Source organism: Bufo bufo, chromosome 10, assembly GCF_905171765.1.
Source record: "Bufo bufo chromosome 10, aBufBuf1.1, whole genome shotgun sequence".
NCBI classification, from domain to species: Eukaryota; Metazoa; Chordata; class Amphibia; order Anura; family Bufonidae; genus Bufo; species Bufo bufo.
In genome coordinates, this window is record NC_053398.1 from 11,305,272 (window position 1) to 11,319,270 (window position 13,999).

A 13,999-nucleotide genomic window follows, 5' to 3' on the forward strand; every position below is an offset into this window, starting at 1 on the left:
CTGTCCTATTTACTGACACAGATCAGGAATGTACTGCAGACATTTCTATGGCGCAGCGTCCCGTCCTCTAACAGCTATTAGCTAATACAATCTGGTGCCATCTTCTCCACCAATCAGCGCACAGACCATTCATGGTAACAAGATCCTTCCAGCCAATCAGCTCATAGCTCCTCTCAGCCCTTTTGTGAATGAAGTGGCAGAAATGCGGGGGTGGAGGAGGCAGGGTTGCTAAGCGACGGGACCCTATCGTCCAATAGGAAGCCTTCGGAGGAACAGACAGTTTGAGAGAATGACGAGAAACCGGGAGGTAGGATCGCCATGACAACAGTCGTCCAATAAGACGACCGGAGTACCATAAAGGGCGGGATTTGTTGATTGATTGGAGAATAAGCCAATAAAAACAATTGCTTTTCAGTCCTATAGGAACATAGAAACTAGAGAAAAGGGCGGGTTTACGAAAACTGTCGTTCGAACTGGCCAATAGGGTGGCGAGTTGTAGGCGGAGGGGCGGGGTGGCTGTCTGACAGGGGCCTTGTTTTTTTTACACACGGTGTGGCGTCGCGGCTCTTCCGGGTGTCGGTCTGTAGCGCAGTCATACGCAGTGCCGGGACATGGCCTCAGACACGCCGCTGGCCGGGCTCCCTGTGCCCTGCGCTGGCTTCTTCTGGTATCTGGGTGTGATAGCGGCCTCCTGGTGGGGTGTGAGGGGCGCATGGCGCCTGCTGAGTGGCGCTCGGGTCTGGGTGCTGGGGAGTGGAGCGCAGGTGGGCCCGAGGATCGGGAAATGGGCAGGTGAGTGTCTCCCAGGAGTCAGAGCGGGAGTCCGGCTTCATCATCGGCTGTTATTACTGTCACTCAGTGCGGAGCTCCAGGACCGGGGGCAGATAATGAGGAGGGGTGGGGGGCAGATATAATATAAAACTGGGGGGGCAGATAATGAGGAGGGGTGGGGGGCAGATAATGAGGAGGGACAGATTATAGGACTGGGGGGCAGATATAATATAAAACTGGGGGGGCAGATAATGAGGAGGGGTGGGGGGCAGATAATGAGGAAGGACAGATTATAGGACTGGGGGGCAGATATAATATAAAACTGGGGGGGTGGCAGATATAATATAAAACGGGGGGGGGCAGATAATGAGGGAGGGGGGGCAGATATAATATAAAACTGGGGGGGCAGATAATGAGGAGGGGTGGGGGGCAGATAATGAGGGGGGGGGGGGGCAAATAATAGGACCGGGGCAGATAATGAGGAGGGGTGGGGGGCAGATAATGAGGAGGGGGGGGCAGATAATAGGACCGGGGCAGATAATGAGGAGGGGTGGGGGGCAGATAATGAAGAGGGGTGGGGGGCAGATAATGAGGAGGGGGGGGCAGATAATAGGACCGGGGCAGATAATGAGGAGGGGTGGGGGGCAGATAATGAGGAGGGGTGGGGGCAGATATAATATAAACTGGGGGGGGCAGATAATAGGACCGGGGCCAGAAAATGAGGAGGGGTGGGGGCAGATAATGAGAAAAGAAAGATTATAGGACTGGGGGGCAAATATAATATAATGAGGAGGGGTGGGGGGCAGATAATGAGGGACAGATTATAGGACTGGGGGGCAGATATAATATAAAATGGGGGGGGGGGGGCAGATAATAAGGAGGGGTGGGGGCAGATATAATATAAAACTGAAGGGGGGGCAGATAATGAGGGAGGGGGGCAAATAATAGGACCGGGGCCAGATAATGAGGAGGGGTGGGGGGCAGATAATGAGGGACAGATTATAGGACTGGGGGGCAGATTATAGGACTGGGGGGCAGATTATAAGACTAGAGGATGGGACAGATACATAAAACATCTGGGCAGAAGACAAGGGGGGGGGGGGCAGATATATAAAACTAATGGTGGGGGGGGGGGGGTCAAAATGACATGAAGTGATCTAGATGAAAGTCAGTGATTATGGGATGACTGAGGGAGGTGGAGACTGGAGAGAATGAGGAGGAGAGCTGCTGAATGAATGGGGAGACCAGTACTATGGAGGGAGAGAGGAACATGGGCATGAATGAGTGGAGAGACTGGGGCATGAATGAGCGGAGAGACTGGGGCATGAATGAGCGGAGAGACTGGGGCATGAATGAGCGGAGAGACTGGGGCATGAATGAGCGGAGAGACTGGGGCATGAATGAAGCTGTGGAGTTTGCCATTGATGGGGCAGTTGGTAAAGTTCGTGTAGTGATTTGCTTTACATTAGTGAGATGTGGAATATACAAGTGAGTGTGAACAGTACCGCTGTCACTAGATGTGGAGAGGGGCAGTGTATAGCGGACGTCTGGGCTGTAGGGAGAGATGGGCAGTGTATAGCGGGCGTCTGGGCTGTAGGAATGTGGATGAGGTTATCGTATCGCCCCTGGTTTCACACCGTATCTGTGATGTTACAATCTTTCCTTTATATTAAGCCCACGTGATCTAGAAACAATTGGTTCTGGATTTCCTCGTGATTCGTCAGGGGATCCGCTTGTGTTACTTATGGTTTTGCTGCAGTTTTTTTTGCAAAGTCTGAATCTACGGTGAAAATCTGCAGAAAGAACTGAGAAGCATTTTTTTTTTTTACAAAAACAGTGCCACACCTGTTCTCAGGTTGTGTGTGGTATTACCGCTCAGCCCCTTTCACTTCAGTGGAACAAGGCTGCAATACCAGACCCAACCTATGGACAAGTGTGGTTCTGTTTTTGGAAGACAGCGGCCATGTTTTTGGCCTTCCATCCTTGTGGATGAGCTCAGGTACTGTGTAACATAATGCTCCGGGAGGCCCCGCTGTGACTGGAGGGGAAAGCTGCTCTGCTTTGGCTATTGGGTGGGGGGGAGCACTGCAATGGCTAATGAGGGAAGTGTGGAGACGTTTCTGTAAATGCTTGGTGGCTCTGGGTGGGGGGGGGTCAGTGACTAGTAGAGGTGAGGGGGGGGGGGGGTCAGTGACTAGTAGAGGTGAGGGGGGGGGGGGTCAGTGACTAGTAGAGGTGAGGGGGGGGGGGTCAGTGACTAGTAGAGGTGAGGGGGGGGGGGTCAGTGACTAGTAGAGGTGGGGGGGGGGGTCAGTGACTAGTAGAGGGGAGGGGGGGGGGGTCAGTGACTAGTAGAGGTGAGGGGGGGGGGGGTCAGTGACTAGTAGAGGTGAGGGGGGGGGGTCAGTGACTAGTAGAGGTGAGGGGGGGGGGTCAGTGACTAGTAGAGGTGGGGGGGGGGGGGGTCAGTGACTAGTAGAGGTGAGGGGGGGGGGGGTCAGTGACTAGTAGAGGTGAGGGGGGGGGGTCAGTGACTAGTAGAGGTGGGGGGGGGGGGGGGGTCAGTGACTAGTAGAGGTGGGGGGGGGGGGGTCAGTGACTAGTAGAGGTGGGGGGGGGGGGGGGTCAGTGACTAGTAGAGGTGAGGGGGGGGGGTCAGTGACTAGTAGAGGTGAGGGGGGGGGGTCAGTGACTAGTAGAGGTGAGGGGGGGGGGGGTCAGTGACTAGTAGAGGTGAGGGGGGGGGGGTCAGTGACTAGTAGAGGTGAGGGGGGGGGTCAGTGACTAGTAGAGGTGAGGGGGGGGGGTCAGTGACTAGTAGAGGTGAGGGGGGGGGGGTCAGTGACTAGTAGAGGTGAGGGGGGGGGGGGTCAGTGACTAGTAGAGGTGAGGGGGGGGGGTCAGTGACTAGTAGAGGTGAGGGGGGGGGGGCAGGGACTAGTAGAGGGGAGGGGGGGGGGTCAGTGACTAGTAGAGGTGAGGGGGGGGGGGGTCAGTGACTAGTAGAGGTCAGGGGGGGGGGGTCAGTGACTAGTAGAGGTGAGGGGGGGGTCAGTGACTAGTAGAGGTGAGGGGGGGGGGGGGGGCAGTGACTAGTAGAGGGGGGGGGGGGGGGGGTCAGTGACTAGTAGAGGTGAGGGGGGGGGGTCAGTGACTAGTAGAGGTGAGGGGGGGGGGTCAGTGACTAGTAGAGGTGAGGGGGGGGGGGTCAGTGACTAGTAGAGGTGAGGGGGGGGTCAGTGACTAGTAGAGGTGAGGGGGGGGGGGGGTCAGTGACTAGTAGAGGTGAGGGGGGGGGGGTCAGTGACTAGTAGAGGTGAGGGGGGGGGGGGCAGTGACTAGTAGAGGCGGAGCACTGCTTCTACTACCAGGGGGCAAGTGAGTGATGCATAAGGCCTGGGGCCACAACCCAGCCGCAGTTTTGGACTGGCAGATAAAATGTGGAAATTCTTGGCCAGTTGGCATTAGTGCTGCCCTCGTCCCCTATTAGGGGTTAGTTTGGGGGTCCCTCATTTAGTGCCCCCCCTTTTACTAGGTATATTCTGCAGAGATGGGCTGTAGTGCTAGAAGGGTCCTCCACTACAAGGCTTGTAATAGTCACCCAGACATTCAGGCACAACGCTGCCACCTCCTGGCTGTGCTGTGAACAACACCCTGACTAATCTCAAACATTGGGACTCTCAAGTAAAAGCTGAAGTTATGGTGCCCCCTTGTGGTGATAGACACTTTCTCAAGATGGTCCTCTTTTCTGGTAGCTTTTACCTGTGCGATCTGCCTTAAAGGGGTATTCCAGCCTCAAGCGTTTATGCCCAATCCAGTGTTAGATCAGTAGGGGGTCTGAGCAACAGGACACTTGCTGGACCACCGCCCTACTCTGACTCCTGTGGCTGAGGGCATGGGGGAGGGGGGCAGGACTGGGATCCCCGAGGTCCCCCACCAAGCCAGCATTTACCACCTATTCAGTGGATAGGAATACCCCTTTAATCACTGTATGATGGAAAGGTCTGCAGCTGTCCAGTATATTTTGTTTCAGTCCTTTACAGATCTCTGCTTGTTGTCAGTGAGTGGATACAATGTATAGGTTTAGAGGCTGAATACTATTCCTGAAGACATTCATTGCAGTGTAGCAGCCCCCGGGCACAGCTTTGTCACAGACTTCAGGCTGAGTTAACCATGAAAGGTCAGGCAAAAATTCAGTGGTGTTGTCGGAGCCTCGTTACAACACGGTGTGTGCGGCCCCCAGTAGTGGACGCCTGTCATAACCTTCAACTGATTGGGGGGGATAGATGACTGGGCGCACTGGGTTCCTCTGCCCTTTTACACTGGGGGGTGTTGTAGATCTGCGGGGGTCATAGCCGGCTGCTCACCGCCTCGTACGTCACAGACCTGGCCTCTGTATCCAGAGCTCTGTGGCGCCATCTGCTGGATGTTTGGTGGAAGTGAATTCCTTTATCACTATTTTTGGAAGTAGAGGGTCCCCTAATATCAGGATAGTACTTGCAGCTAAAGAGCGATGACATGGTTCTAGCTAAGTGCATAGAACTAAGTGCGAGTGTAAGGCGGGCCTCCGCTCAGAATGTGACATGCTCTTTTTCTCTTCTGTTTCTCAGTAGAGCAGCCACTGGGACCATAAGGGAACTCCGTGTTTATTCCGGGCAAAGGACCCATCAGAACAGAGGACTGATAGTTATAATGTATTCCCTTTCTTCTGCTAGAAGATGCGCAGCTCCAAGTGTGTCTGATAGTTTACTGTGTAACACTTTTCTCTTCTAGAAGATAAGCGGCGCCGGGTATGTCTGGCAGATCCTTTCTTCCTTCTCTCCCTATGTCCATAAACATGCATGCTCGGCTGATCAGATCAAGCATGCTTGTAAGCGGAGACGGTTAGTTCGGCAGCAGCCACGGTGTACGGCCAGCTGTAGAGCAGAGGTTGTGAGGGGGGGGGGGGGGGGCAGTGTGCAGGCAAGGGGACGCGGGGTTAAACCAGTGTTGCAGCCTCTATTGTGTATTATTCAGTCCATTGTATTGTCCTGTCCGAATAACCCCTTGTTGATGCAGGACTAGCATGCTCACCATAAGTGACAGGATGAGTATGGTCACGCGGGTAGGAGGCAGCGATGGCCGTAATACACACAGCTGCCCCTAGCAGAGGTCAGAGGAACTTCAATCCCAGTTGTTTAACTCTTTTTGAATGACATATGCTGATTGCAGCAATCGAGGGAGAGACGTAGGGGGCATCACAGCGAACCTCTGTGACATGATGAAGACCCAATTTGCACCAGGGACCCCTGTATTCACGATCGTTGGACTCCCAGCATCACCTAGATGATAAATGTTTGTGAGCTGTCCCTTTTAAATCCTCTGCCGCTCCTGTGCTGATGCCCTGGTGGCCCCTGCCAGTCTTTGTGTTTCTGGAGCAATGATGTGCCCTATCTATATCATGTGACAGATGCAGCCGGTCACTGGCCTCACTGATCCGGTACCTCACCAAGGAGGCCAGTGATGGGCTGAGGTGTGGATCATGGCTGTATGGTGTATCATTGCACCAGGAAAATGAATACGGGAACCACATAGAGATGTGGCTAGACTAGATCTATCAGATGGGACGGGTATCGCAATCATTGCAAGGTTGCCAGGACAGAGGCGGGTCTGAGGCACAGGAGAGGCGCGAGGCTGTGCCTTGTGCAGCGGATCGTTCAGCCCATTGCAGCGAAGAGCAGGGATGATTGGTTGGCAAGTAGTGATGCCGAGTTGTGGTGGTCACCCAGTGCAGTGACCTCAGATGTTGCCATGATGTCTTTGGTTTTGATCGTAGTTCCCCTTTAATGACGTCTCTGGTTGGTGATTGATACACGCCCACGATTTTACACGATTTTTTACCGCCGTGGCATTGCTTGTGAACTGAAACGCGTAGTTTGGTTTTGTGATCAGGTTTGTGCGCACAGGTGCCCATGTGATTTAACCCCTTCATGGTAATTAAGGGGTCTTAGGGCTCATGCACACAAACGTATTTTCTTTCTCTGTCCGTTTTATATTTTTTTTTGTGGACCTCTTGAAAAAAAAACGGAAGTTACTCCGTGTGCGTTCCGTTTCCATATGTCCGCTCCGCAAAAAAATAGAACATGTCCTATTATTGTCCGCATTACGGACAAGGATAGCACTGTTCTATCAGGGGCCAGCTGTTTCATTCCGCAAAATATGGAATGCACACGGACGTCATTTGTGTTTTGCGGACTGCAAAATACAGACGTTCGTGTGCATGAGCCCTTATCCTGCAGCGCCTTGTATATGTGGCTGTGTAGAGTAAGCCTCACGCTGGTGTCCTGTGCCGCCGTGGAGCGGGTGGTCGGCTGTCCAATGACAGCGCAGCTCCTGCTCTAATGGACGGGATTGGAGGAGTCTCCTATGCTGGCCGCCTAATCCCTTAAAGTCCAGAGTGACCATGGCGTGATACAAACGGACTCTACATTGATTGGGTTAGGACTGGGGAACCCCTGTGCAGTCAGGCCCTGGTCCTAGAAAGCTGGACATGTGAACCTAGCCTTAAAGGGGTTGCCACATCTGAGACACTGATGGCATATCGCTAGGATGTGCCATCAGTGTCTGACAGGTGCGGGTCTTACCTCTGGGACTTTCTCTAGAACCGGACCTCCAAAGAGAAGGAGAGTGCACTGCCCATGCTCGGCGTGCTCTCCATTCACTGCTATGGGTCTTTTGAAAATAGCTCCGCTTTTTTCGGAATTCCCATAGCAATGAACAAAGAGCGCGCCGAGCATGGGCAGTGCACTCTCCTTCACTTTGGAGGTCCGGTTCTGGAGAAAGGATTCATAATACTAAAAACCTAAATATATTATCCACCCGACCGTAATAAACGAAAGAATTAATTTACCCTTTTATTCGGACTGAAATGTAGAAAAATGATTGTGATGAAAATGGCTTTTTCCCTTTATATCTGCTCTACAACAACAACAAAAAAAATATATATAATGTCTCAAATATTCAGATTCTCAAAAAAAAATAAAAAGCTATGTCTGCCGAAATCTGGAGGAGCAAACGGGGGGGGAGGGGGGGGGGGGAATACAGGCCTGGTCGTTACGGTGTTGGTGCCGCATTCACACTGCGCATCTATGGTGCAGTTTTTAACCACAGCCAGGATCGGGCTTCCCTTGTAAATGTCATATGCTGAGGGGAAAAAAAGTAACTGCACTGAACGGCAATGCCCCCCTTCCCCCGGTAGTTGCCTATATTGGGGGGGTCAGTACTGGTACCTGAGGGGCTCCCCAGCACCTGGTGGGAATTGACATGAGTGCGCCCCCCACTGTTGTGCCTTTGCATGTTCCTCTTATATAGAGATCTCGACACTTCCAGGATGTTTTTTCTATTAATGTTCATCAGAGCAGAATTATGAATCCCCGCCCCCCCCCCCCCCATTCATGTGGTTGGGGGGGGGGGCATTGGTCTGGATGTAATCTCTTCACTGAGCGCCGGCCTCGTGTGTAAACGGTGACTTGATGTGACGGAGCCCTAGAGAGGCCTGGTCATGTGACGCTGGCATTGGCTCGTACACGTGCAGCGAGGGGGGAATAGGTGGGGGGGGGAGGCGCTGCGGATTACACTGCACTTATTCCCATTTACTGGCCACAGGCTCTTTCTGTATCTCTGCGCTTCCTGGGAAGTGAACGTAGGTCATTGCTTCTGTACTTTTCCAGAGCAACTTGGTAGAAAGTGTAATAAAGAAAAGGCTGCTGGGTAATATTGGGTGTGGGGGGGTCAGGTACTAGACAGGTGCACCCCCTCTGAATATACAGTACACAGTGACTTCACCAGCAGAATAGTGAGTGCAGCTCTGGAGTATAATACAGGATGTAACTCAGCATCAGTACAGGATAAGTAATGTAATATATGTACTCAGTGGCTCCACCAGCAGAATAGTGAGTGCAGCTCTGGAGTATAATACAGGATGTAACTCAGGATCAGTACAGGATAAGTAATGTATGTACACTGTGACTGCACCAGCAGAATAGTGAGTGCAGCTCTGGAGTATAATACAGGATGTAACTCAGGATCAGTACAGGATATGTATTTACACAGTGACTGCACCAGCAGAATAGTGAGTGCAGCTCTGGAGTATAATACAGGATGTAACTCAGGATCAGTACAGGATAAGTAATGTATGTACACTGTGACTGCACCAGCAGAATAGTGAGTGCAGCTCTGGAGTATAATACAGGATGTAACTCAGGATCAGTACAGGATAAGTAATGTATGTACACAGTGACTGCACCAGCAGAATAGTGAGTGCAGCTCTGGAGTATAATACAGGATGTAACTCAGGATCAGTACCCCGGTGAAGGTCTAACCATAGGGACCCCACCGTCATGATCGGGAACTTTCGTGCCCTGTGAGGCCTCCCTGAAATGACTGGACCAGCTGGCTGAGCTTGCGCTGTGCTGCTCTGTTCATTCTCTATTGGACTGCGCTGTACTTGTCTATGTCCAGCAGTCCCATAGTGCCGTGACCTCTTTCTAGATCCGCAATGTCGCCTTCATTGGTCACGTGGCCAAGGCGCAGCTCAATCCCATTTAAGTCAGTGGACCTGAGCTGCAATACCAAGCACAGCCACTATACAGTGGATGGTGCTGTGCTTGTTAAGATGCTGCAAGGAGGACATGGCAGTAAATGGCGCACTGCGGCCTTTTTCAAAGAGCTGATCGGTGGCCAATCTGTATATTGATCTTGAGTCAATATTAAACAATACCGAACGCAGTGTAATTCTTCAGTTTCCCTGTGGAGGCGCTACTGGAGAATCGAACACCTGTGATTAGCTTATCATTGGGACGGGGGTAGGGGGGGGTTTTCACGCAACACAGGCCCCATAGAAGTGAATGGGGCTGCGTTAAAATCGCAAGCAAGTGCGGATGCAGTGTGTTTTTTTTTGTTTTTTTTTTACGCACGGTTGCTAGGAGACTATCGGGATGGGGACCCGATCTTTATTATTTTCCCTTATAACATGGTTATAAGGTTAAATAATAGCATTCTGAATACAGAATGCATAGTACAATAGGGCTTGAGTGGTTAAAAAAATAAAATAATTTAACTTGCCTTAATCCACTTGTTCGCGCAGCCGGCATCTCTTCTGTCTTGTTCTGTGAGGAATAGGACCTTTGATGACGTCACTACGTTCATCACATGGTCCGTCACATGATCCATCACCATGGTAAAAGATCATGTGATGAGCGCAGTGACGTCATCAAAGGTCCTATTCCTCACAGAACAAGACAGAAGAGATGCCGGCTGCGCGAACAAGTGGATTAAGGTGAGTTAAATTATTATTAGTTTTTTTTTAACCCCTCCAGCGCTTTTGTACTATGCATGCTGTATTCAGAATGCTATTATTTTCCCTTATAACCATGTTATAAGGGGAAATAATACAATCTACACAACCTTGAACCCAAACCTGAACTTCTGTGAAGAAGTTCGGGTCTGGGTACCACGTTCAGTTTTTTATCATGCGCGTGCAAAACGCATTGCACCCGCACGATATAAACTGAACAACGGAACGCAATCGCAGTCAAAACTGACTGCAATTGCGTACCTACTCGCGCGGGTTTGCCGCAACGCATCCGGACCTTATCCGGACACGCTCGTGTGAAAGAGGGCTAAGGCTGACCGTAGGTGTCCAGTTGCCGTTTTGCGGATCCACAATACACGGGCACCGTTCCGTGTGCATTCCGCATCACGGATGCGGACCCATTCACTTGAATGGGTCTGCAAATCCAGAGGAACGGAACCCTACGGAAGCACTGTTCCCCCGCTGTCAGCACTCAGAGCTGCATAGAAATACATTGTCAGGACTGCCGTGCATGTGCGCACGAGTCCTCTCCATTATGCTGGCACAGCACAGCAGTCCTGACAGTGTATTTCAGGGCAGCTCTGAGCGCTGACAGCGGGGGAATCTGGGGCAGATGGAAAATAAAAAATTGTGATCTGGACTGCTTATCTGCAGTACTACTCATTCATTACTGCAGATAATAGTCCAATATCGGGGTCACAGATTCCCTTTAAAGGGGTTGGCCCATCTCACACATTGGTCTGGTCTAGAGCTAGGATATGCCATCAATGTCAGATTGGTGCAGGTCCCACCTATGGGTTCCCCAAAGTGAATGGCCGATACCGTGCAATCGCAGCCACCTTCTATTCACTTCTATTGGAGTGCCGAAAATGGCCGAGCTCTGGCTTGACTATTTCCGGAACTCGTACAGAGGTGGTGGGACATGCACGGTGCATCCTCCATTCACTTCTATGGGAGTTCTGGAAATGGCCAAGCGCACTCGCTCACCTCTTTACGGAACTCCCATAGAAGTGAATGGAGGGCGGCTGCTCATGCGCCTTGGGGGCCCAATTCTAGAGATGGGTGTGGTATCCAGAGGTGGAACCCGCACCTATCAGACATGGGTGGCGGCATGTCCAAGCGATATACCACCGATGTGGGCGATGGGCCGGCCCCTTCAGCAAGCGAAATCTTCCAGTTATGTGGATGCCTAATGTGTAGATTTAGTTTTTTCTTATGTAGTGCAAGAAAATATAATTGCGCTTTTTATTTGCAGATTTTTTTCTTCTTTTGACTTTGAATTTATTACTTTAGTTTTATGTGTTTTGTTGTGAAGTTTTAATGCATAGGCGTGCATCTGCCTATAAACTTTACCACTATGATGGAATACTAATGGGGCAACACCTAGAGAGGACCCCGGAGCTGACTGCACAGGCTCCCCGATTGTGTCACGGGGCGGTAGGGGGAACCCAATGACCCGATAGCAGGAGGGGGTCCCCTTTGATCACTTTTGACTGTGGCAATCTGAGCGTTAAGCGGCTATAAACGACCGTTCGAGCTGTTAGAGCAGGAGCGGCTGTGGACTCCAAGCAGTAATTAAGAGGTTAAACCCATTTAAGCATTTTGGGGTTTGCCTGCATTTTCCCACTTTTATGCTTTTGCTCCTTTTTTTCACTTTTGCTGCACAGCAGTATTTTCCTTCCCGGCCCAGATCACTTCTGAACAATCCAGTCTCCGGGATTTCGCAGGCATCTCTCTTCCAGCAGAGGAGAAAAAAAAAAAAAAAACCCGCCTGTTCTCTGCAGAATAGAGGGTGCTGGAGAGATAGGAAAATCCTGCCCTGACAACAGAAGCAAGCATCACGCTCCACGCTGATTGGAGCTCGCCAACCTATGAGGCCGCACCGCTCGCTTCTGCAGTTTTGCACAGGTGCAAAATAAGTTCCTGGTTTATCAATGAATTATTCGCCATGTTGCCTCCGGAGCAGATCTGTAATAAAACCTAAAACTGTCCCCCCCCGATGTATACGGGTTCGTTACGTCGTGCAGGGACAGGAGCTGTAGAGCTCACGATCTCCCCTCCCTGCGGCGAGCAGATTTATGAGCCTGGAGACGGCAGTATTATTATTAGGGTTATTATCGGGAGTCTCTGTGCCGCTCCGCCATCTACTCCCTTATCCTCCTATCAGTACATAATGTTAGTCCAGTAAACTGCAAGTTCCTTTTCTGCGGGGGCCAATTATCGGATGTCCATAGAAAGTAATGCAGGCGTCACGGAATACTGGATGTGAGATGATCGCCCCGTAATCCTGTTGACGTTTTCCTTTCTCAGAATGTATTGGGTTAACTGTATTTTACTGCGATATCCCCCCCCAAAAAATTGTCACACCCCTCTAAACCAGATATGTCATGGGAGTCAAATCGATGGGCATCTCAATAAGAGCGTGGCCCCATTTTCACTATGGTGGCCTCGTATTTGTGGTTCAGTTCCAGGTGATGTTACCCCCGGGCTTTAGTGGGGCTTCATTTAAGGTTAGGGTTACGTGGTGACTTTGGCCACGCCACACATCATACGGCCATATATCGCCATATATCTCTGCCGGTGCTGTAACTAATAACATTTTGTGGGGTCACATAGCAACCTGGAAAGTTGTAGCAACCGCAATGTGACATACGACGCAACGTGAAATCTGGACCTGCCGAGACTTTTTTCCCAGAGTCTTGCGTTTCGCAACTCCACGCCATTTACTTTCATTAGTTGCAGTGACATACAGCATTACGCTGCAGTTTTTGGCAGTGCAAGGTTGTCCCCTTTCCTTCGGCAGCCCCCCACTAATGATAGGCTGGTCTTCTGGGGTTACAACAGTCGGGGACGTGACGTATTGCTATTCACTTCTCCAGTCCTCCGGGGTGGGAGAGGCGCTACACGCAGGCTGATAGACGGGACAGTTCTGTACGATGTTCAGATGCCTTTATGCGCATTTTACGAGATTCTCAAAGAGTCGCCACCTTCGTTCGGTGGCTGCTTCTGGTATCGCAGGTCAGTGAATTGGTCTTGGCTGCAATACCACCGTCGGCCTAAAGCAGAGAGCTTTCCCATTGTCGATGGGTGTTGGTTGGGACAAAGACGACAACCACAGATCTAGTCCTAGCCGTGATTGTCATCTTCTCATGTTTGGATTTCGGAAGCGTCCGGCATTAAACCCGTTGGGGGCTCGGCCATGTATAACCTCCAGGTGTCGGTTTTTGTACTTTGGGGATCGGCTCGGTGATAGGAAACTGTACTATGAACCCTTTGTCTTCTAAGTAAGATGCGCCGCTTCCCTCCCAGCTCCTTCTCCTCCCCCCCCCCCTTCTGTCCAGAGCGCCGTGCCAGCGAGAGGGAGCGAGCGCGTTTGTATTCCAGCGGCGTAGCGCAGCCAGACAGGTCTGAAACAGAGTGTTTTATTTTTAGAACCTCCGTTGCCATTTTTATCCTGTAAAAATATTCATCAGTGTCTGTGTGACAGGCCATCAGTTATCATAAATATTCCCGAGCCCCGCTCCCCTCCATTGTATCAGCCTGTGCAGCCCTCCTGCGCCTCTTACACCCCCTATTTGTTTCATTTGGGGGGGGGGGTCTTCATTTCACTTATTGTACTTTTTTTTTTTTTATATTCACTGACGTGCTGCTGACGTCGTTGCCCATTTTGTCCATTCTGAGTTAACGATACATGGGGGGGTCTTAATGCTCGCTGAGGATCGGGGAGGGCGGCGTAATTTTCCATCACAATTTTATTTTTTATTTTCCTACTTGCCAAATTATTAATAGGCGAGGTGATTGTAGAGCGGCCGCCCTGATTCTGCATTTCCTATTATGTACAGTAGCTATGGGGGCACAGGGTCTGGGGTAGTCCAT

The 13,999-nt window shown here is 51.2% G+C and overlaps 1 protein-coding gene across 1 annotated transcript in view; it reads left to right on the top strand.

Annotated features, from left to right (window-relative positions):
- The first annotated feature begins 516 nt into the window (after positions 1–516).
- Positions 517–13,999, top strand: part of HSD17B12 (hydroxysteroid 17-beta dehydrogenase 12) — a 48,479-nt gene continuing 34,996 nt past the window's right edge. The window contains exon 1 of the mRNA XM_040410660.1: positions 517–792. Coding sequence (XP_040266594.1) covers positions 612–792 — 181 coding nt within the window. The 5' untranslated portion in view covers positions 517–611. The remainder of the gene's footprint in view (positions 793–13,999) is intronic.